The sequence below is a fragment of the Hemitrygon akajei genome, chromosome 5 (assembly GCF_048418815.1).
Source record: "Hemitrygon akajei chromosome 5, sHemAka1.3, whole genome shotgun sequence".
In the NCBI taxonomy this organism is placed as follows: Eukaryota; Metazoa; Chordata; class Chondrichthyes; order Myliobatiformes; family Dasyatidae; genus Hemitrygon; species Hemitrygon akajei.
In genome coordinates, this window is record NC_133128.1 from 85,136,974 (window position 1) to 85,161,461 (window position 24,488).

Genomic DNA, 24,488 nt, shown 5'->3' on the forward strand with positions numbered 1-24,488 from the left:
AACATTCGCCACATTTCTGCCGTACATTTCCCTGAGAACATCTGTTCCCAACTTATGCTTCCAAGTTCCTGCCTGATAGCCTCATAATTCCCCTTACTTCAATTAAACACTTTCCTAACTTGTCTGTTCCTAGTCCTCTCCAATACTATGGTAAAGGAGATAGAATTGTGATCACTATCTCCAAAATGCTCTCTCACTGAGAGATCTGACACCTGACCAGGTTCATTTCCCAATACCAGATTAAGTACAGGCTCTCCGCTTGTAGGCTTAGCTACATATTATGTCAAGAAACCTTCTTGAACACACCTAACAAACTCCACCTCATTGAAACCCCTCGCTCTAAGGGGATGCCAATTAATATTTGGGAAATTAAAATCTCCCACCACGACAACCCTGTAATTTTTACACCTTTCCAGAATCTGTCTCCCTATCTGCTCCTCAATGTCCCTGTTACTATTGTGAGGTCTATAAGTCAAGTCACTTTTATTGTCATTTCGATCATAACTGCTGGTACAGTACATAGTAAAAATGAGACAATGTTTTTTCAGGACCGTGGTGTTACATGACACAGTACAAAAACTAGACTGAACTACGTAAAAAACAACACAGAAAAAAACTACACTAGACTACAGACCTACCCAGGACTGCATAAAGTACACAAAACAGTACAGGCATTACAATAAATAATAAACAAGACAATCGGGCAGTAAGGTGTCACTCCAGGCTCTGGGTATTGAGGAGTCTGATAGCTTGGGGGAAGAAACTGTTAAATAGTCTAGTCTTGAGAGCCCAAATGCTTCGGTGCCTTTTCCCAGATGGCAGGAGGGAGAAGAGTTTGTATGAGGGGTGCGTGGGGTCCTTCATAATGCTGTTTGCTTTGCTGATGCAGCGTGTAGTATAAATGTCCGTAATGGCGGGAAGAGAGACCCCGATGATCTTCTCAGCTGATCTCACTATCCACTGCAGGGTCTTGCGATCCGAGACGGTGCAATTTCCGAACCAGGCAGTGATGCAGCTGCTCAGGATGCTCTCAATACAACCCCTGTAGAATGTGATGAGGATGGGGGGTGGGAGATGGACTTTCCTCAGCCTTCGCAGAAAGTAGAGACGCTGCTGGGCTTTCTTTGCTATGGAGCTGGTGTTGAGGGACCAGGTGAGATTCTCCGTCAGGTGAACACCAAGAAATTTGGTGCTCTTAACGATCTCTACCGAGGAGCCGTTAATGTTCAGCGGGGAGTGGTCACTCCGTGCCCTCCTGAAGTCAACAACCATCTCTTTTGTTTTGTTCACATTCAGAGACAGATTGTTGGCTCTGCACCAGTTCGTTAGCTGCTGCACCTCCTCTCTGTAAGCTGACTCGTCGTTCTTGCTGATGAGACCCACCATGGTCGTGTCATCAGTGAACTTGATGATGTGGTTCAAGCTGTGTGTTGCAGCACAGTCATGGGTCAGCAGAGTGAACAGCAGTGGACTGAGCACGCAACCCTGGGGAGCCCCCGTGCTCAGTGTGATGGTGTTGGAGATGCTGCTCACGATCCGGACCGACTGAGGTCTCCCAGTCAGGAAGTCTAGGATCCAGTTGCAGAGGGAGGTGTTCAGGCCCAGTAGGCTCAGTTTACTAATCAGTTTCTGGGGGATGATTGTGTTGAATTCTGAATTGAAGTCTATGAACAGCATCCGAACGTATGTGTCTTTTTTGTCCAGGTGGGTTAGGGCCAGGTGGAGGGTGATGGCAACGGCGTCATCTGTTGAGCGGTTGGGACAGTACGCAAACTGCAGGGTGTCCAGTGAGGGGGCAGCAGGGTCTTGATATACATAACGAGCCTCTTGAAACACTTCATGATGATGGATGTGAGTGCAATGGGACGGTAGACATTTTGTGGGGACGATGGTGGTGGCCTTGAAGCATGTTGGAACGGTGGCGCGGCTCAGGGAGATGTTGAAGATGTCAGTGAGAACATCTGCTAGCTGGTCTGCACATCCTCTGAGCACTCTACCAGTGGAGTTATTGACCCCTTACTCTTTCTAACTTCCACCCACAGAAACTCTGTGGACAATCCCTTCATGTCTTCCTCCTTTTCCACCGCCATGACACTATCTCTGATCAACAATGCCACGCCCCCACCTCTTTTGCCTCCCTCCCTGTCCTTTCTGAAACATCTAAAGCCTGGCATTCGAAGTAATTTTTCCTACCCCCGAGCCATCCATTGTTGTCTTAGTCTATTACTAGAAGTGTTCTGTTCAGCCAAGGTGGCATGCAGAGGGTGAGAAGCATTTTTCAGAATTGACAGGAATTTCCATAGAGTCCTTCGTTCTACCACAGCCTCCAGTGTGTCCAGTTTGATCCCATAACAGAGTCAGCCTTTCTAATCAGTTTATTGTGCCTGTTGGCATCACCCATGTTGATGCCATTGCCCCAGCACACCACCACATAGAAGATTGTGCTGGCAACAACAGACTGGTAGAACGTGTGAGGGAGAGACTTGCATACTCTGAAGGACTTCAGTCTGTTCAGGAAGTAGAGGTGGCTCTGGCCCTTCTTGTATACAGACTCTGACAGACAGCATCAGATACCACAGCTCTGATCCCTGTAGGACATCATTGCCCACATACCAGCCAGAATAATAACCTTCCACTGCTATCCTCTGTCTTCTATGAGCAAGTGAATTTGGAATTCATTGTGGATTCCCTGCACCTTCATCTTCCTGATTAACTTACCATGAGGGACTTAACATCAATGCCTTACTAAAATAGACAACATCCACTACCCTGTCCTCACCAATCACCTTCGCCACCTCCTCAAAAAATTCAGGTTTGGAAGAGGTGACCTATCCTATACCAAGCAATGCTGATTGTCCTTAATTAAACCATGTTCTTCCAAATGTGAGTAAATCCTATCCCTAAGAATCCTTTCAAATAGTTTTCCTGCTGCTGATGGGAGACTCAACAGCCTATAATTTGCTGCATTATGCCTATTTCCATTCCTAAAGTAACAAAATAGTCTGCTCCCCAGACCTCTGTGAAATTACCTGTGGTTAGAAAGGATGTAAAGATCTTCATCAAAGCCCTATAAATCTCCTCTCTTGCCTCTCTCAAGAACCTGAGATAGATCTCATCAGGTCTGGGGATTTATCCGGCTTAATACTCTTCAAGAGATTCATCCTTGTGCTTGTTTAGTAATTTGCCGATATCTTCAGACTAGCCACAAGTTCCATCCTTTATCCTTAAGCAATCCCACCCTCTCTTCTAGTTATCCTCTTGTTTTAATATATGTAAAACAAAATGCCATCCAATTCACTTTCATCTTAGACACGAGAAAGTCTACAGATGCTGGAAATCCATGGCAACACACACAAAATGCTGGAGGAACTTAGCAGGTCAGGCAGCATCGATGGAAAAGAATAAACAGTTGAAACTCTTCTTCAGGACTGAGAAGGAATTGGGAAGATAGCTGAATAAAAAGGTAGGGGGAAGAGAAGAAGGCAAGCTGGAAGGTGATTTGTGAGGCCAGGTGGGTGGGAAGGTCAAGGGCTGGAGAAGGAGGAATCTGATAGGAGAGGAGAGTGGACTATGGGAGAATGGGAAGGAGGAGGGGACCCAGGTGGAAGTAATAGTCACTTTAACCGTACTTGCCAAAGATAGTTCATGTCTCCTTCTGGTCCTCTTAATCCCTTATATAATTCTTTATATCCTCAAAAGCTCTGTCTAATTACGACTTCCTAAGGCTTAAATATGATTTCTTTATCCATTTGTAGAAGTTTACAACCTCTTTTGTCATGCAGGCTTCCCTAACCTTACTGTCATTGTCATCCTCCTTACTGAAATGTGTCCGTCTTGAACTCTGATCAACTGGCCTTTAAATGACACTTGCGTGTCATTGTAGACTTACCCAAAAAAACAGCTGCTCCCAAGTTACTCTCCCAAACTCCTGCCTAGTAATGTTGTAATTTGCCCTGCCCCAGTTTAGTACTTCCTTCCCAGATCTAGGCTTATCTTATCATGACTATCCTAAAACTTCTGGCATTGATATCACTGTTTTGCAATATGCTCTCCCATTGAAAAGTCAGAGATCTGGCCAGACTTGTCTCCCAGTGCAAAGTCTAGCTAGCCCTTTCTGTAGTTGGGCTACCATATGTCATTTCAAGAAACCCTCTTGGATGCACCAAACAAATTCTGTCCTAGTTTAGCCTCTTTCACTAAGAAAGTCCCAGTAAATATTGGGGATGTTAAAATCTTCCACTTCAACAATCCTGTTGCTTTTAGGTTTTTTCAGAATCTACCTGTAGGTATATTCTTCTATCGTGTGCTGACTGTTGGGACCTTATAGTATAATCCAATCGGAGTGATTGCACTTTCCTATTTTTGAGCTCTATCAATATTTCCTCGGTAGATGAGTCCTTTGCTTTGTCTTTTCTTTCTGATCAGCAATGCAACTCCTCCACCTTCTTTACCTCCCTCTCTGTCACATCTGAGACATTGTCAGTCCTTTCCTTCTCACAACCAGGTCTCTGTAATGGCAACAGTACCATGGTTATATGTATTGATTCAGCCCAAAAGTTAGTCTTCCTTACCTGTAATACTCCTTGCATTGAAATAAACACACTTTATTAAATAAGTACCCCAAAAACTACTTGTTCACCTCGTAATTCGACATACCAGAGGATCTCTCTCTCCCTAGTAAGGGAAAAAGAGGTATCCCTGTTTCACAGCGAGAGGGGAGACATAACAAACAACTCTCTGATTTACGATGTTAAAAGTCTGTTGCGTCGCCTTTTCCAAGATCTGCACCCAGATAGTCGGCGCAAAAGAGGCGCAGCCCCCTGGACCCACAACCCCTGGCAGCATACACTCTGCTCCCGGTGTTCTCTGTTCTCCCGCAACGCTTCAGTCAGGGACACCGGCCTAGAATCAGCACATCTCCAGAGAATCCAGAACCCTGAAGGTGCGCTGGTGTCCTTGGGATATCAAAAAGCGGCTGTTCGTGAGGCCCTGAGAACAGGTCCCATTCCCACAAAGAACCTAACTCAGAGTGTAACTCCAGGTCAAAAGAACCTTGAAAAGGGTTAAAAAAAAGAGATATCAAAGATAGAAATAGAGCTGTTCCTGAAGATGCAAGCAAAGGAGTTGCCGTTTAGTGCCAGTTTGACGGCTCTGCCCCTCCAATTCAGGGGTCAATGTTGAACACTTTCAGGGTGTATCTATCCCACTGTGCTACCTACTTTACCTACTTTGTGGTCTTGTTTGCCTGTGGGATGTACTAGGGACTGTGATGGTGAAGTGTGCAGTTTTGTTTGGAATGTGTAACTTTGTTGCCTGACCGGTCACACAGAGTGCAGTTTGGGTAAGGATGGCAGAGATCCCTCCCTGGAGTACACTGGTGATCTGATAGTTTTGTGCTGATAATTGTTAATGACCAGAATCTCAAAAAAAATCCGGACTATTAACCTGAAATTAAATTCTCCCATTTAATACAGGGGGATTTAAACTTGGGTCTCTGGATTAGTAATCCTGATCTTCAGTAATTTAAACCATTGCACAAGTATCTTAAGTCAATTTTTGAGCTCTGGCTGCTTGGCTAAATGTCTGACTAGGTTAATAATTTCCATTCAGATCTGAAGTATTTCTTTAGTCACTGAGTGAAACCAGGGATTGGCCAGAAGAAGTTGACAGGTAAATCTGGTATTTTGTCTCAGAACATGATGGTGTTTGCATTTAACATTTAGCTGAGATTAACTTTAGAACTGGGGGTGATAGGTTTTGAACAGTGTGATATGAAAGGTCTAAGTGGATTCTTCTTGTAAGATGTCCTTTCCTTTTCCAGTTAGTGGTGGTCATGTTCTGCAGTTGGCTACCAAGCCTGTGGTGTAAGGGGAGAAATAGTTTGCTGCAACTCAGGTGAGAATGTGAAGAGGGTAAGGGGTACGTGTAGAGGGGGTGGGCGAGGGGTAAGTGTAGCAAAATATGTAGACAGGACAAGAGAGAGGTACGTCATTGGGGAAGTAAGGAGAGGTAGCTAAAATAATGTGCCAGGCCAGACGTGGAGACCACAAGGAAAAGGGAACCTACAACCACAAGACAATGTGCTTGGCAAAATATTTTAAGGATACCTATTTCAAGTGTCCTGAAGTACGTCAGTATTAATTCTAGGTATTACACTTTAACCTTTGCTAAATTCTGAGTATTTTGCATGCTTAGCTATGCAATAGCCAATCAATTGATGAATTTGAATCGGTAACCATATTTGCAAATGTAGTACCCTGCTTTTGGGTATACGTATGACCTTTGTAAACCGACAAATTGGGAGTTGGCTACCTTACACCCGAAGTGCGTGGGTCTGCAAACTCCTCTCTGAATAAAAACCGTTTCAGAGGTAATTTCGTGTCTCTGGTGTTTTTCCTCAACTGAGCAGGTAACAGTTACAGGTTGACACAGGGTGATAGTTTGGTGCTGTGAATACACACAGGACAGGGAAGTATTGGGAACAGCACTCTCAGAACGAGCAGATGTCTTCAAAAAACATAGAGATGTGATTTAAAGAGATAATTAAAAATGGTACATCAAGAAAGAGAGGCTGACTTGCACTTTGTTAAACTGTTTTCATGTATTTTAAATAAAATAATAGCATTAATTGTTTAGAGAGATGTATTTTAGGAAAATTAAATGAGGGTAGTTATTTTCGGACTTTATAAAAACACTTTTGTTAGATACTCCTGTGTGGTCAAATTTAAAAAGAAACAAGAAAAATATGCTAGATTAAAAAACTTAAAAGAAAGAAAAGAAACTAAAGAAGGACTTTATCAATGCAAGCAGGAGCATCTGACTCAATGGTTTTTCTAACCTGGAACATCCTGCCTTGACATGACCTCATGCGATCTGTGGTGTGTTGTGCATTATGTCAACACTACCATTCACCCTTACTGAGTCTTCAATTCACAATAGTGACCATTGACCCTTCAGTGAATGTACCATAATTTGCCTCCTTAAACCCATTTTATGGATGGCACTATTGACAAGAGTATGTGTGATTTACTACAAGGTCACATTTATTTTGCCACACATATTTCACTACATTTATTCTTTAGTTTCACCAACTTCAAGAACCATATCCCCACAGACCAGTGCAGTTTTTCCATGCATTGATAACATGTGACTTGTTGGTTTTAACTCCAATATCCCTATATTGATGGCTTGTTTCAGGAGAACATAACATATTGTGCTCACTTCAAGTTTGAATGTGAATGACTGATCTTGCACCTTAATATTGGTGTTGACATATCTAATGAGTGTCCTTACTCTAGCTTGACCATCCATTGCATTACATTGATAAGTAATCTTTCTTAAATTCATTCGTGATAACATGGGTTTCCCCGAGTGCTCAGATTTTCTCCCTCATTTCAAAGGCGTACGTATTATCAGGTTAATTTTTAAAACTTTTTTATTGAGTTTTCAAATGATTACAGAAGGAAAGAAAAAAAAAATTATCAACCCTTCCCCCCCTCCCTTAACCCCTCCCCCCTAACATATCCCTATAGAAAGAAAGAAAAAAAAAGAGAAGGAAAAAAGAAAGAAAGAAAGAATGCCTGGATATTGGAAGATCCCCACATGCTCCATGGAGTTCATAATAGCTTTAGTATATATATTTATTTCTTTCCCCAAATAACCAGTAATTTTATCTTCGGAGCACCTATATATTTAATCCTATCTTTTGTAAATAAGGGCGCCAAATTTTCAGAAATGTTTCAATTAAGTTAAACGCTTACAATTATTGTAGGTCTTTACCAGCAGCCGCTCGTACCTGGTTTCATTTAAAGGCCTCAGCTCTACTTGGTTACTGCTGGCACCAGTCTTCCTCCAGACAGATCCTTCTTTCCTTAATACTGATTGCCTCTCCCTGCTGACATCCTCCATTATTATCGCTAACTGACTTGAGCAATGAGCATCTTACAAACCAGTTGTGTTGATCTTCTCCATTGTTTCCTTTGGGATGCATCCAATATTTTGTAGACTCCAAAGTTAATGTGTTGTTTCCTTTATTTAAAAAAAAATGATGGATTTTGGTAAATGCCAAACACTATTTCAGATTCCTGCACATGTCTGATGTCAACAGCACTCACTTAAATACCAAGTTTACAATTTGCCTCGACAGGTTGCTTTACCTTCTTATCATGCTAGCAGTCTTTTCACTATTAAGGTTGAGAATGGATTGAACCAAAATAAAATTAATGGATGTTTAATACCACCAGTAGACTTTCATCTATCTGAGGTCAACTTTTTGACAGGATGTGCTAAATCTTTCCAAGTTATCATGAAGTTCATCTTAAGTTGTCAAGAGTACTGTCTCTAGAAGAGTGAGGCTACATCACATGAGGGGATGATGACGTGTCATAACTAACACAATTAAATATTCGTAAGCTAAGCCAGAGGGCTCAGTGAATGAGAAGGGCAGTTTGGCCCCACAAGTGCTCAGAAGAAAGAAAGAACAGAATAAACTGTGAAAGTGTTTAATATAACTGGAAGTTAGTAAGTGTAATGTGCTTTACAACTTGTTCAAGTGTGTTGTTCTTTGTCTTATGCTGTAATTAGAAAAATAAATCCAAACATGTTTCAGTCTAGACAAAGTAAAAGTTTACAATATTTTTAAGAGTCTTTTATTTTGGAATGTTACATAAATAAATACCACAAAACACCGGGGGAAAAAAAAATTTAAAAAGAAATATGCTGTTATTGATTTGCAGATGGAGAGGTTTATGCCTGGGGAAATAATGGTTACAGTCAGCTTGGCAATGGAACAACTACTCAAGGCTTGTCTCCATGTCAGGTTTCTACCAATCTGCTCAACAAGAAAGTAATCGAGGTGGCCTGTGGATCCCATCATTCCATGACATTGACTTCTGATGGGGAAGTGAGTAAAATTTGATTTGGGAGTTAATTAAGAAATAAACTTCTATATGCCATTAGACTGGAAATTTTTGAAATCCTTTCAAGATTAGAATTCCCATTCTCAAACTTGAAAATAAGTAAGATTACCTTGAATGAGATACAGCAATTAAGCCCATTCCTTTGCATGAGCCATTAAAATTTGCACTTATAGATTTTTCAGATTTTCAGTCAACTGAATGATGTATATCTGAATACCAGTCAAATTTTGTTTTCTTTCCTCAGTAGTTTTGGTTACTCTTTGCCTAGTCCTCTCCATCTATGCAGTATTCTCTATTCCTACAATGTTTTTAAGAACTTTATCCATGTCCTTTCAGTATCTTTACATTTTGTACCAGTGTTAGACCATGAGGCCTAGCAGCAGAATTAGACCATTTGGACCATCATGTCTGTTCTGCCATTTGATCATGGCTGATTTATTTTCTATCTCAACCCTATTCTGTTGCTTCTCTCCATAACCTTTGACACCCTTGCTAATCAATACCCTATCAGCCTCAGCTTGGCCTCCACTGTGACAAAGAATCCCACAGATTCACCACCTTCTGGCTAAAGAAATTCCTGCTCTGTTCGAAAGGGATATTCTTCTATTCTGAGGCTGTGCCCTCTGGGCCCAGACTCCTTCCACCATTGGAAGTATCCTCTCCATGTCCACTCTAACTTGGCCTTTCAATATCTGTATGTTACTTTTTTCCTCCTGTTGACACTGAGGGGAATACTTGCAGCATTAAATTCTGTACCCTATTCAATTCAGTGTAGTTTAGGACCACGTCTTTAAATTCTCCTATCTACATGTCAGGAAAGATTAAGCAGATATTAATTAAAGTTGTGTGCAAAATTTGAAGGTGTAGTTGCTATGAATTTTTTTTCCATTCTAATAATCGGAGATCCAATGCTGTCCAACAATAATAAATGAGATAATCAAATTGAAAAAAGGGTAGTATCATTTTGATCCTTTTATCCAAATGTTCTGGTGCTGCTTGTGTGATTGCATAGGCATTTGCACTTGCTGGGAAAGAGAATTCATGAATTCACATCTTCTGATTTAATGATCTGCTCACTTAGAAGAAAATTGAGGGCCTGATAAAATTCTCTGAATGTTACCGAAAAGCCTGACCTTCCTAGAGAACTGGCTCTTTTATCTCCAGAACCAGAGTGGCAATGTGGCAGCAGAGATGGTCAATTAGTCAGTGAACTAATTAAGAATATGTTACTCTATGATACACTTTATAGTTTCCTTTAACTTGTGATGCATTTTTATTTCGTAAACAGTTTAAGCAATGTATGTTCAAAGATCATTTTATTATCAAAGTATGGATGCAGAATGCAACTCTGAGATTCGTCTTCTCCAGGTAGCCAGGAAATACAGAAAAACCATGGATGTCTTTGAAAGAAAAGACATCAGCCACCTTGCATGGAAAAGAAAAAGAAACAAAAACTCGCAAACCACAACCCCGACCCCCACCCCTCCCTTGCACAAAAACTAACAGATCGCCCGCCGGGAAAACGGCATCTAGAAGCCCCAAACCCCCTGCCCCCTTCCTCATTAAAAAAAACTATCAGATCCCCCACATGGAAAAACACCAACAAGAATATCAACCGTAAATCCCCAACCCCTTCCTCGCACAAAAAATAATGTATTGCCCACAAGGACATCAAACTCCAAACTCCACACCTCCAGCCTACCATTCGGTGGCGAGAAAGAAAACACAGAAAACCGAAGGAGACCAAAATATACTATGTGTGGTCCATTAATACAGAAGTGTATGATAGCAGTAATCTTCTTTTGTCAAGCATGAATGGGACATTAGAGAGATTTTATTTTGATCTAGTTTTAACCTAAATTATCAGAATGGAACGTTTTGCAATTTGTTTAAAGATTAAAGATCTTAAAGGTAAGCATTATTTATCACATGTACTTCGAAACTACAGTGAAATACGTCATTTGCGTGAAATCAAGTGAGTGGCGATTGTGCTGGGTAGACTGCCAGTGTAGCCATGCCTCTGGTGCCATCACAGCTTGCCCATGGTGTACTAGCCATAACTCACAGGTTCTTTCCTATGTGGGAGGAAGCTGGAGCACTTGTCACAGGGTGAACATGCAAACTCCTTACAGACAGTGGTGGGAGTTGAACCTCAGTTTTACAGTTGGCCCTGCAATAGTGTTATACTACCCTACTGTGCTACTTATGTATCTATAACAGGGCTTCCTTCATCAGGCCAGTAGCTTCCTCTCAGTTTACGCTACTGTTGACCATACAATCCTGGTTGGAGATTCAGGAATATCATGGCACGTAGCTATGAAGGATTCTTTATTACTATTTCCACAGTGGTTTTGCTTGACCAGTCGGGGATGTTAACCTTGAGCAGAACCCCCAACCCTGGAGGACCAGTGAGCCACTCTAGGTCTGGTCTCTGCCGTTGACCTGTCTAACATGTGTGACCCTACCAAGAGCCAAAGCAGAAACCAGCCAGCCCTCTCTGGGTCATTGAGGCACACAAGCCTCCAAACCACGACGAGGACCAATTGAAGGACTGATTTAAAACGAAAATCAAAATGTGGGTTTATGAATGTGCCTCATGTGCTATTGTGCATTTATAGTGAATTGAGAAAAAAAATTTGAAACTGTAGGTCTTGGAAATCAGAAGTAAGAGCAGAAAGCACTTAGCAGATCAGTCAGCATGTGTACAAGTGAAGTATATGTGAATTCAAAGATAATTTGAAAAGCAAATCAAAAGAACATACTTGAATTTTTCTGAAAGTTTTGACTTGTTTTCCCTTGGTGGTTTCTCCATCCACTCCTCCACCCTGTCTGCAAATTAAAACTATTTGCTAATTCAGATAGAAGCTCTTATTTTTTTTTTCCACAGATGCTCCCTGACCTGCTAAGGGATTATAACAGATTCTGGTTTATTTAAAATGTAATAAATCTTTGTCTATGACCTAATTTATTTTTATGAGCTGAACTAATACAAAAACACTTCATCTCTGACTCTTAATATACCTCATTGTTGAGAGCAATTTTTAAGACTTTTTTGTACCATTTTCTTTAGGCTATCTGTTTAAAATTTACCCTCCCTTGGTTTTGTATATCGCCTGTAAATTCTTTCCTAATGTGTTTATATTTCATAATAGGTTTATGCCTGGGGTTACAATAACTGTGGACAGGTGGGATCAGGGTCAACTTCCAATCAACCAACTCCACGAAGAGTGACCAGTTGCTTACAGAATAAATTGGTGGCTACTATTGCTTGTGGCCAGTCATCGTCCATGGCAGTTTTGGATAACGGAGAGGTAAGTAATGTCTTGTGAATGGCACAAGTAAGTTCCATGGTTTAATTCGGTAATATAAAATGATAATACTGTCATAAGTTACAGATAGGTAGAGCTTTTCTGATTGAATATGTTTATGCTGAGGGCTGTCTTTTGTTGCATTAGATCAGTGGTTAGTGTACATTTCATGGGTGGTGTTGTGCAAAGCAGTTGATTGGGTAGCCGTTTCATGGGTGGTGTTGTGCAAAGCAGTTGATTGGGTAGCCGTTTCATGGGTGGTGTTGTGCAAAGCAGTTGATTGGGTAGCCGTTTCATGGGTGGTGTTGTGCAAAGCAGTTGATTGGGTAGCCGTTTCATGGGTGGTGTTGTGCAAAGCAGTTGATTGGGTAGCCGTTTCATGGGTGGTGTTGTGCAAAGCAGTTGATTGGGTAGCCGTTTCATGGGTGGTGTTGTGCAAAGCAGTTGATTGGGTAGCCGTTTCATGGGTGGTGTTGTGCAAAGCAGTTGATTGGGTAGCCGTTTCATGGGTGATGTTGTGCAAAGCAGTTGATTGGGTAGCCGTTTCATGGGTGGTGTTGTGCAAAGCAGTTGATTGGGTAGCCGTTTCATGGGTGGTGTTGTGCAAAGCAGTTGATTGGGTAGCCGTTTCATGGGTGGTGTTGTGCAAAGCAGTTGATTGGGTAGCCGTTACATGGGTGGTGTTGTGCAAAGCAGTTGATTGGGTAGCCGTTACATGGGTGGTGTTGTGCAAAGCAGTTGATTGGGTAGCCGTTTCATGGGTGGTGTTGTGCAAAGCAGTTGATTGGGTAGCCGTTACATGGGTGGTGTTGTGCAAAGCAGTTGATTGGGTAGCCGTTTCATGGGTGGTGTTGTGCAAAGCAGTTGATTGGGTAGCCGTTACATGGGTGGTGTTGTGCAAAGCAGTTGATTGGGTAGCCGTTACATGGGTGGTGTTGTGCAAAGCAGTTGATTGGGTAGCCGTTAGATGGGTGGTGTTGTGCAAAGCAGTTGATTGGGTAGCCGTTACACTAGGAAGCAGATGGTTCCCCTGCAGCATGTTGCGTACCTCGCACATTCTGGGGATAGATAATCCCTGAGTTTATGCTGCTAAATATTGATTTATTTTTAGCTACTATGTAATAACTAGTTGTGTTTTTAAACATGATAGGCTATTAAAAGGTTTTAGCACTTCAGGTACTTGATGAACAATTCTGTACTTCTGTGCAACCAATTTGACATGTACCTTAAATTATGCAATGAGATTAGTTTACTCTGGGTCCTTAATGGCGATAGTAAAGTGTGCACATTATATATAATGGGTCTCATGAGATACTCCCCTGGTGAAGCCTCATTGATCACACCATAAATTCTTATTAACTGGGGATTATCTTTACCCTCCAATGATCTTGTTTGAACTCAAGAGTTATGATAATGAAACTTCTATGTATGCTGAATACTGTCATTTTATAGACTTTGCTGCATACATTCATAAAATCACAAAGTTATAGCACTGACGGAAGCCATTTGATCACTGACTCACTATCTGTGTGAAAACCTTTTAATTATTTTTATTGTTCTACCCTCTTCCCATAGCTCTCGCTATATATTTTTTCTTCTTCTGTACTTAACTAGCTTCCTTTTTAGTGCAACACACACACAAAATGCTGGAGGAACTCAGCAGGTCAGGCAGCGTCCGTGGAAATGAATAAACAGTCGATGCTTGGGGCTGAGACCCTTCATCAGAACTGGAAAGGAAGGGGGAAGATGCCAGAATAAAAAGGTTGGGGGGAGGGGAAGGAGGACGAGCTAGAGGGTGATAGGTGAGACCGGGTGGGTGGGAAAGGTCAAGGGCTGATAGGAGAGGAGAGTGAACCAATGGGAGAAAGGGAAGAAGGCGGGGCACCAGGGGAGGTGAGAGGCACATGAGAAGAGGTAAGAGGCCAGAGTGGGAACAGAAGAAGAGGGAAGGGGGAGGGGAAAAATTACTGGAAGGAGAAATCGATGCTCATGCCATCAGGTTGGGGGCTATCTAGATGGAATCTGAGGTGTTGCTGCTTTCCCCCTGAGCATGGCCTCATTGTGGTAAAAGAGGAGGCCGTGGATCAACATGTCAGAACAGGAATGGGGATAGGAATTAAAATGGTTGCCCACTGGAAGATTCCACTTTTGGGGGATGGAGTAGGTGCTCGACAAAATGGCCCCCCTATTTATGTCTGGTCTCATCAATGCAGAGAAGGCTGCATCAGGAGCACCAGATACAATAGACAATCCCAACAGATTTGCAGCTGAAGTGTTGCCTCACCTGGAAAGATTGTTTGGGGGCCTGAATGGACTTAAGGGAGGAGGTGAGTGGGCAGGTGTAGCATTTCTGTCACTTGTAGGGATATGTGCTGGGAGGGAGATTAGTGGGGAGGGATGAATTCACAAGGGAATCACGAAGGATGTGATCTCTGTGGAGAGTGTGTCAAAATGTATTTGGTGGTAGGATCCCGTTGAAGATGATGGAAGTTGCGGAAAATTATGTGTTGGATGTGGAGGCTTGTGGCTCATGTGATGATGAGGAATTCAGTTCCTGTTAAGGTGGTGAGAAGGTGTCCTGGAAAGGAAAGCCTCACTCTGGGAACAAATACAGCAGAGAGAAAGGAACTGGGAAAAGGGAACGGCATTTTTATGGGAGACAGGGTGGGAAAAGTTATAGTCAAGGTAGCCATGGGAATCATCAGGTTTATAAAAGTTGCTGGTGGACAGTTTGTCTCCAGAGGTGGAGACAGAGATAGAGAAAGGGGAAGGAGGTGACGGAAATGGACCAAGTGAATTTAAGAGGAGGATAGAAGTTGGGGGCAAAGTCGAAATTGACAAGCTCTGCATGAAGCAGCACCAATGCAATCATCAGTGTAGTGGAGGAAGAGTTGGGGAGCTTTACCAGGGAAGGGTTGGACATGGACTGTTCTGTGTAACCGATGAAAAGGCAGGCAGAGCTTGAGTCTATGCAAGTGCCCGTGGCCAGCTCTTAAGTTTGGAAACATTGTGAGGAGCCAAAGGAGAAATAGTTGAGGGTGAGGACCAGTTCTGCTGGGTGGGGGGAAGGGTGGTGTTGGAGGGAACTGATTGGGTCTTTTGTTCAGAAAGAAACATAGAGCTTTAAGTCCCTCTTGATGGGGGTTAAAAGTGTATGGGGACAACTTCTCTTTAGTGGCTGATTGACTTTTCCTCCACTATCTCTCAGGCAGTGCTTTCCAGTTCTGGAATGCAGGTCATGCACTGCTTGAGAAAAAGTTATCTTTGTGTCACTTTTGGTTCTCTTACTTGTTTCTGTCATTATATAATCCTCTGTTCTTGATTCTTCTATTAGTGGGAACAGTTTTTCCTCATTCTCCTCTATCTAGTCTTCATGATCTTAACTTCTTTCAGTCTTATGTAACTGAAAGAGGAGAATTAACTTCTTGCAACTGAAGTCCCTGGAAGAAACCTATGAAGTTTCTTCACATGATTGTGGTGCCTGAAAGTGAACATACTCAGTTGTGGCTGAAACAGCCTCTTCTAAAGATTCATGAATTCTGTGCTATTCTCTGCCTGTTTTTATAAAGACCATATCCCTTATGTCTTAATTGCCTTAATTGGATTTGGTAACTTCAGCAATTTATGCACATTTACTACAGATCTCTCTGTTCATGTGTGTGTGTGTGTATATATACCCTCTTCTTTATATTGCTCTCCCTTCTCTTCCCAAAATGTATCACTTTACAAGTTGTTTTGACAGATACAGTATATAAATTAACTTATCATCAGACTATCAATATCCTCTTGAAGTCTCTTATTGTTCTTAAAGTTCATCCGTCTTTCAAGTTTTGTGCATCTACATTTTCTTGGGTTGCATATGTCTAAGGAATACACACTCCGGTCCCGCCAATCTGTGAGATTGAGACTGCTCTCCCACCCCAAACCCCAGTTAGTGTGGATACTGTGTAACTTGCTACCCTGTTACAACTCAGTGCCAAGAAATAACAGACAGCATACGATTAAAGGAATTATATTTATGAATCTAAACTAAAGGGTTAGTAAAGAAAAGAACAAAAAGGGCCCATTATAATTAAACAGTCAAATATGCACAAGTTGGAGCTCACCTCTTCCAAAAGTCATATCCACCGATCCTCAGTAGACCCCTGCACCTTGCTCCATCGAATCACGCTCCCCCACTGGGTCGAATCCTACAACCGGTTCTCTCCAGCGTCCTCTCTCTTCATCTTCCGTCACCAAGACCCCAGGTCACAAAAAAAACCTGTTCATATTCCAAAGCACCTGTCATCTCTAGCCATAACCCAAACACTCTTTCTACAGAGAGACCATTACATTAGCAGTGAAACCTTTACCAGGCCATTACACTCTTTCCCCCCCCCCCCCACCAAAATTAGTCATGACCTCATGACTTTCACCCCGTCACAGAAATTTTGTGAGATTGGAACCTCCAAGCCAGGTGTAAGTGGCAGTGACATACCTCACCAGAGGGGATTGGTGTCACACTCTGTTCCCCAAGTGTGACAAGCCAGTTTCCTGACTCTTTGAGATCTCCTTACCACATCATCCAGCTCTTCAGCTTCAGACACTCCCTGGGCTCTTACTGTCTTCATGGGGAGGACCCTCCCAACAAACATAGATCCCCTCGTTACTGGGCTGAGATCAGCTTCATGCCCAGTTATTTTAGAGACCAGCCTCCCATCATTTTCTAATCACAAACCTGCCTATCCACTGCTAGTTCTCCCCATTTCACCCGTCTCAGTGTGTGAAGGGCGAGAAATCTCTAAGTCAGTTATTGGGGAGTTTGCAAAGGGCAGCATATACCATGCCCCCATTTCCTCATCCTGTGAGTCCGTATCACATTCAGTGGTTATGTTTGGTTCAGCCCTTTCCGCTGCTTGTCAGTTCTTCTCTTACTAGGAGTGGGGTCCAGGTCAGGCTCTGGGTCAACATGCACCTCTTGTCCCAGAGTAGAAGGTGGTTCTGATGGAGAATCTTGATAGGTCCTTTCCCATCCTCTGATTTCACCCGGAGAACTGGTACATTTGGTATCCAGCTCTCTACTACGTAGTGCGTAGCCACCCAGCAGTCGGCCATCTTATACTTTCCAGGTAGCCCCAGACTCTTTATGAGGACTCAGTCTCCGGGCATTAGTTGAGGGAACCTAAACTTTTGATCGTACCTCCTCTTATTTCCTTGATTCTGCTTGGTAGCCGAGACCTCAGCTAGTTAATAAGCCTTTTGCTGTTTCCTTCTCATATCAGATGCATATTTCAGATAAATCTTTGGTGGTAGGTCTTCCTCGCCAGTCTCAAAACAGAGGTCACTGGTCAACCTCGCTTCACGCCCAGACATCAGATAATATAGTGAGTACCCAGTAGCTTCATTTCATGTACAGTTGTAGCAGTGGACCAGATGTCCAATATGTTAAAAAAAAAAATTTTTTTATTGAGTTTTCAATGATTACAGAAGGAAAGGAAAAAAATTATCAACCCTTCCCCCTCCCCTTAACCCCTCCCCCCAACATATCCCTATAGAAAGAAAGAAAAAAAAAGAAAGTAAAAAAGAAAGAAAGAAAGAATGCCTGGATATCAGAAGACCCCCACATGCTCCATGGAGTTCATAATAGCTTTAGTATATATATTTATTTCTTTCCCCAAATAACCAGTAATTTTATCTTCGGAGCACCTATATATTTAATCCTGTCTTTTGTAAATAAGGGCGCCAAATTTTCAGAAATGTTTCATATTTATCTCTTAAATTATAAGTAATTTTTTCAAATGGAATACAGCTAAAGATTTTGTTCTTCCAACGATCTCTACTTAAGTATGAATCCGATTTCCAAGTAACTGCAATAGTCTTTTTGGCTACTGCCAATACAATTTTTATGAATTCTTTCTGATATTTATTCAATTTGGGTTTCAGTTTTATCCCTTCAATATCACCTAGTAAAAATAATATTGGGTTATGTGGAAGTTGTGTTCCAATAATTTGTTCCAGTAAAACTCTTAAATTTGTCCAAAAAGGTGGAATTTTAAAACAAGACCAAGTAGAATGTAAAAAAGTACCAATTTCTTGATTACATCGGAAGCATTGATCAGATAAATTTGGGTTTAATTTATTTATTTTTTGTGGTGTAATATATAATTGATGTAAAAAATTATATTGCACTAATCTTAACTGGACATTTGTATTTGTCATACTATCAAGACATAGTCTTGACCAACTTGTTTCTTCAATTTTAATATTCAAGTCAGTTTCCCGTTTTTGTCTTGACTTATGAATTCTGTGTTTAATTGCCTGTTTTTGAATCCAACTATACATACAAGAAATAATTTTTAAAATTTTTCCTTTTTGAATTAAAGTTTCTATTTCATTAGGTTTCGGCAATAACATTGTTTGACCCAGTTTATCTCTTAAATAAGCCCTTAATTGAAAATAACAAAAAAGAGTGTTTGATATTTTGTATTTATTATTTAATTGATCAAATGACATTAATATACCTCCTTCCAAACAGTCTCCTGTATATCTAATCCCTTTTTGAAACCAGTTGTATGAAAGTTGGTTATCCATTGTAAAAGGAATAAGTTTATTTTGAATTAAAGGTCTCTTTGCTAATAAAGATGTCCTTATCTCATCGTCAACATTTATCTTATTCCATAAATCAATCAAATGTTTTAATATAGGAGATTCTTTCTTTTCCCGTATCCATTTAGATTCCCACTTATATATAAAATCTTCTGGTATATTTTCTCCTATTTTATCTAGTTCTATTCTAATCCATGCTGGTTTATCTTCATCAAAAAAAGATGCAATAAATCTAAGTTGATTTGCTTTATAATAATTCTTAAAGTTTGGAAGTTGTAACCCTCCTAGATCAAATTTCCATGTCAATTTTTCCAACGATATTCTTGACATCTTACCTTTCCAAAGGAACTTCCTCACACATTTATTTAACTCTTGAAAAATCTTCTGGGGTAGTGTTTGGAATAAATATTGTAATCTAGGGAATATATTCATTTTTACAGCATTTACTCTGCCTACTAATGTTATTGGTAACATAATCCATTTATCAAGATCTTCTTGAATTTTTTTCAATAATGGTAAATAATTTAATTTATATAAATTCTTTATATCATTATCAACTCTTATACCTAAAAATTTTATACCATTTATCGGTAATCTAAATTGAGTTATTAATCGGCATTGACTATAATCTCCTTTAGTAAGAGGTAGAATTTCACTTTTATACCAATTTATTTTTTAGCCTGATATTTTCCCATATTCTTCCAATCTAGAAGATAATCTTATTCCATAAATTACCTTAGATAATTTACGTAGCGAATACAATGGGTTTGTTAAATAAAGCAGAACATCGTCAGCAAATAAGTTAATCTTGTATTCCTCCTGGTTAACTCTGAAACCCTTGATATCTGGGTCTGTTCTAATTAATTCAGCTAATGGTTCTATCGCCAACACAAATAAAGCAGGTGATAATTGACAACCTTGTCTAGTTGACCTTGTTAACTGAAATGATGTTGAAATTTGACCATTTGTCACTACTTTAGCTTTGGGATTAGTATTTAAGGTTTTAATCCATTTATAAAGGATACTCCTAATCCATATTTTTCCAATACCTTAAATAAAAAAATCCCATTCCAATCTATCAAATGCTTTTTCTGCATCTAAAGCAACTGCCACACTCATTTCCTCCCTCTTTTGTGCCAAAAGTAACTGGGTTACATTATCTGCTGATTATCTATTTTTGATAAATCCTGTTTGATCCATATGTATTAATTTTGGTGAGTATTTAGATAATCTACTAGATAAAATTTTTGCTATTATTTTATAATCGGTGTTTAACAAAGAAATAGGTCTATATGATGTGGGCTTTAAAAGATCTCTATCTTTTTTTGGCAATACTGTTAAAATAGCTGTCAAAAAAGATTCTGGAAGTTTATGCGTTCTTTCCGCTTGGTGTATTAACTCCATAAAAGGAGGTATTAGTAAATCTTTAAACTTTTTGTAAAATTCGGGTGGAAAACCATCTTCTCCTGGGGATTTATTACTCTGAAGTGATCCTAGAGCTTCTTCAACCTCTTTTAATGTAAAAGGCAAATCTAATCCCTTCCGTTCTTCCGAATCCAATTTTGGAAGAGTTATTTGTGATTAAAAACCTTTCTATCTCGACATTATCATTTTGTGATTCTGATTGATACAGCTCAGAATAAAAATTCTTAAAAGTTTCATTAATTTCTAAAGGTTTATAAGTAATTTTATTACTTGTTCTAATTGCATTTATCGTTTTGGAAGTCTGGTCTGTTTTTAACTAGTTCGTAATATCTCTGTTTAGTTCTCATAATTGCTTTTTCTGTTCGATATGTCTGAAGTGTATTATATTGTAACTTCTTGTTAACAAGTTGTCTTCGTTTTTCTTCTGTCATATATCTTTGAGATTCTTTTTCTAATTTTGTAATCTCTTTTTCCAATTGATCTATTTCTACCATATATTCCTTCTTAATTTTAGAAGTATAACTTATTATCTGGCCTCTCAAATATGCCTTCATTGCTTCCCACAATATAAATTTATCATCAACTGAATGTGAATTTGTATCTTAAAAAAAACTGAATCTGCTTTTTCATAAAATCACAAAAATCTTGACGTTTTAATAATATTGATTTAAATCTCCATCTGTAAATTGATTCCTCTTTATCCATCATTATCATTGTCATTATCAAGGGAGAATGATCTGACAATATTCTTGCTTTATATTCCATATTTTTCACTCTGTCTTGAATATTCGTTGATAATAGGAAAAAATCTATCCTTGAATAAGTTTTATGTCTATTTGAATAAAATGAGTAATCTCTTTGGATTAATTCTTCTCCATATATCAATCAAATTTAAATCTTTCATCAATGATAAAGTTAATTTTGTTACTTTTGATTTTGTAACAACTTTTGTCGATTTATCTAAAACTGGGTCTAGACAAAAGTTAAAATCTCCACCTACTAATATTTTGTCATGTGCGTCAGCCAAATTCAAAAAGGCCTCTTGTATAAATTTTACATCATTTTCATTTGGTGAATAAATATTCATAAGAGTCCATAGTTCTGAAAAAATTTGACAATGTATAATTACATATCTCCCCGCCGAATCAATTAATACATTTTGTATTTTAATTGGTAAAGTTTTATTAACCAAAATTGCAACTCCCCTCACCTTTGAATTAAATGAAGCTGCAATAACATTTCCGACCCAATCTCTTTTTAATTTCTGATGTTCTATCTCTGTTAAGTGTGTTTCTTGTAAAAAAAAAAAGTTATATCTATTTTCATTTTCTTAATGTATGTTAAAATTCTTTTTCTTTTCACCGGTCCATTAAGCCCATTAACATTAAAACTTTAAAAATTCAGTAAATTAGTCATTATTTTTAATAGGGTTACTCCCAACCTATAATAATACCTAATCTTTCAACTTTCATAGTACCTTGGGGAATCTTTTTAAAATTCTCCATGTTGCTATGTGTCTCCACCTCCCCCCCCCCCCGCCGATCATCCAGGCAAAGAAAGAAAGATAGAAGAAAAATAGATTATAAAGAAAAAAATAACAAAATACCCCTCTACTAATGCTGTGGATAAGAAAAAACACAACGTTACCCCCTCCGTTGTACGGGTCATGGCAATCGCCATGATTACATACGTGAATCCCGTAGCAATCGATCCGAAGTTCCCCCAGCTGCCCCGTTACATAAAAATGTATATATACGAGAAGAAGAAAAAAATGTCACTACTCTCAATTAATATTTCTCAAATTTTTACCTTTCTACCCCTGTATCATATAATTAAGAATATATTTAAATATTCTTTTGTCCTTAAATGTCCATCAATTCCATTCACTGTCCCTGTCTTCATCTTTAATCCGTTTCACTTTTAAATCTTTGGCTGTGGTTAGCGAATATTTGCAAGTTTTTGTGCAAACTCTTCTGCATCCCGATAATCAGTAAAAAATCTTCTTTTTCTGTCATCCAAAAAAATTATCAGGGTTGCCGGGTGACGCAATATAAATTTATAGCCTTTTTCCCATAAAACTTTTTTCGCTGGGTTAAATTCCTTCTGCCTCTTCAAAAGGCCATAACTTATATCAGGATAGAAAAGAACTGTTTTCCCTTCTATCATCAATGGCCCGTTTCTCTTTCTGGCACGTTCGGCAGCTGCCTTCAGGATCTTTTCTTTATCTTGATATCTTAAGCATCTTATCAAGATTGATCGTGGGTTTTGATCAACTTGAGGTCTTGGTCTTAAGGCTCTGTGAGCCCTTTCAATTTCAATTAACTGAGTTCCTTCTTCCATTTCCAAATTTTCCAGGATCCATTTTTGAAAAAAATGTATTGGATCCTCTCCCTCTATACCTTCTTTAAGTCCAACAATCTTAATATTATTTCGTCTACTAAAATTTTCATGCACATCCACTTTTTCCAACAACTGTTTTCTTTCTGATGTCCAGGCAGAAATATTGTCTTCCATTTTATTCATTCTTTCAACGATGTCTCCCATTGTTTCTTCCAAGTCTTTAATTTTCTTATCCATTTTGTCCCGTTTTTTCATCATTTTGTTGAACATAATCTTCATATTTTTAATATATTTTTTATTATTTTTACTGCTTTTAATTCATGCATTATTTGCACCAAAGTTTTTCCGATATCTCCAGAAAAACTTTTACCTTCATCTTCATCTGGGAATCTGCCTCAGATTCACTTTCACTTTCAGTTCCGATTGTAGCTGGGATTTGTAGTTCGGGTTGCTCGTGTTTGCGCATGCCCCTTCCTTCACGCATGCGCAATTCTTGTTGCTCTTTTTCTTTGGAGACGGTTGATGTTACCGCTGTTTCCTGTTCTGTATCGCCGGAGGTAAGATGTATTTGAGCCCGCGGCTCTTTTGTGGCGCCGGGCCCCGATTCTTTTCCAACTTGTGCAGTCTTCAAGGTAGTAGTTTTCTTCTGCTTCTGCTTATGAGACATATTTTGGAACAATCCTGAGTAGCTTATAAGTAACTTTTAGAAAGTATTTACTAACTTTTCTTCACTTAATCATTAATTTACTGATTTTTTTACGGGAGAGCCGGATTTCCACGTCTCGATCCTACATCATCATGTGACGTCCCCCCCAGATGTCCAATGTGTGGACTCCGCTTGTTCTTTTTATGATCTCCAATGTTCCAAGCATGTCTAGCAATGTCCAGTTGAACCTCTCAGGTTGGGAATCATCCTCTGGGTTTTAGGGCGTAGTCCTCGACTTCTCGACTCCAAGCATATATGAGTCTTCTCTTGAAATCCCATCCCTGATTGCTATGTATCTGCCTAGGGAGACATAATGAATGAAATACTTCTCCCATAACACTTTGGCCACGGTGGACGCCCTCTGATCCTTGGTACGAAAGGCTTGCGCACATGTGGTGTAGTGATCCGTAATAACCAAGATTCCTGGCATCTGGCTCTATTGATAGGAAATCCATACACACCAGCCCAAGTGGCCCCACACTCTGCAAGTGGGACAGTGGAGTGGCTCTCATAGCCAGCGTCTTCCGCCATATACATCAAATGCACGACTGGCAGTACTCTTCAACCTTTGGCTTCTCTCGGGTCCAGTAGAACTAATCTCTGACCAATCCACAGGTCTTGTCAACCCCCAAATGACCAAAATCATCATGAAGTGGCTTCAACCCAATCCTCAGATGGTCCTCGGGCAGAACCAGTTAGAAATACCGAGGCCAGTCCGGAGGCGACGTGACCCAGTATAGAACCTGGTTCTTCAGTTCCAGTCGGGGCCATTCTCTCAGTACCTGGAGTGTTTCATCTTGCCCTCTTTGGCCATGTCCCCTTTCACAACCGTTGACCAAAAGGCACTTATGCGCGGGTCATCTCACTGAGCAGCAGCCACTTCCCAGGGATCAATTCCAGCAACTGCTTTGTCTTCAGAGTGGTCAGGTTGCAGTAAGCTTGTGGAACGGCACCATCAGAAGCTCCCAAATGATCTACCACTTGATTCAGCCCTTGCCTTTCCTCTGCCTTCCCTGTGGTGGAAAACTGGTACATGGCTTTGACTTCAGGGGCAGGAACGCTCTCCCACTCTCCGTCAGTGTCCAGCCCCTTATGTGCACATTGGGGCAACGTATCGGCATCAGTGTTCCTACTTCAGGCTGAAATCATAGGCAGACAATGCAGCCAACCACCGATGGCCTGTGGCATCCCATTTCACCAAGGTCA

The 24,488-nt window shown here is 40.2% G+C and overlaps 1 protein-coding gene across 3 annotated transcripts in view; it reads left to right on the top strand.

Annotated features, from left to right (window-relative positions):
- Nucleotides 1–24,488, top strand: part of LOC140727945 (RCC1 and BTB domain-containing protein 2-like) — a 109,734-nt gene that overhangs the window by 16,854 nt on the left and 68,392 nt on the right. For all 3 annotated transcript variants that reach the window (XM_073045947.1, XM_073045949.1, XM_073045948.1), the window contains exons 4-5: nt 8,736–8,902; nt 12,071–12,229. In XM_073045947.1, coding sequence (XP_072902048.1) covers nt 8,736–8,902; nt 12,071–12,229 — 326 coding nt within the window. The remainder of the gene's footprint in view (nt 1–8,735; nt 8,903–12,070; nt 12,230–24,488) is intronic.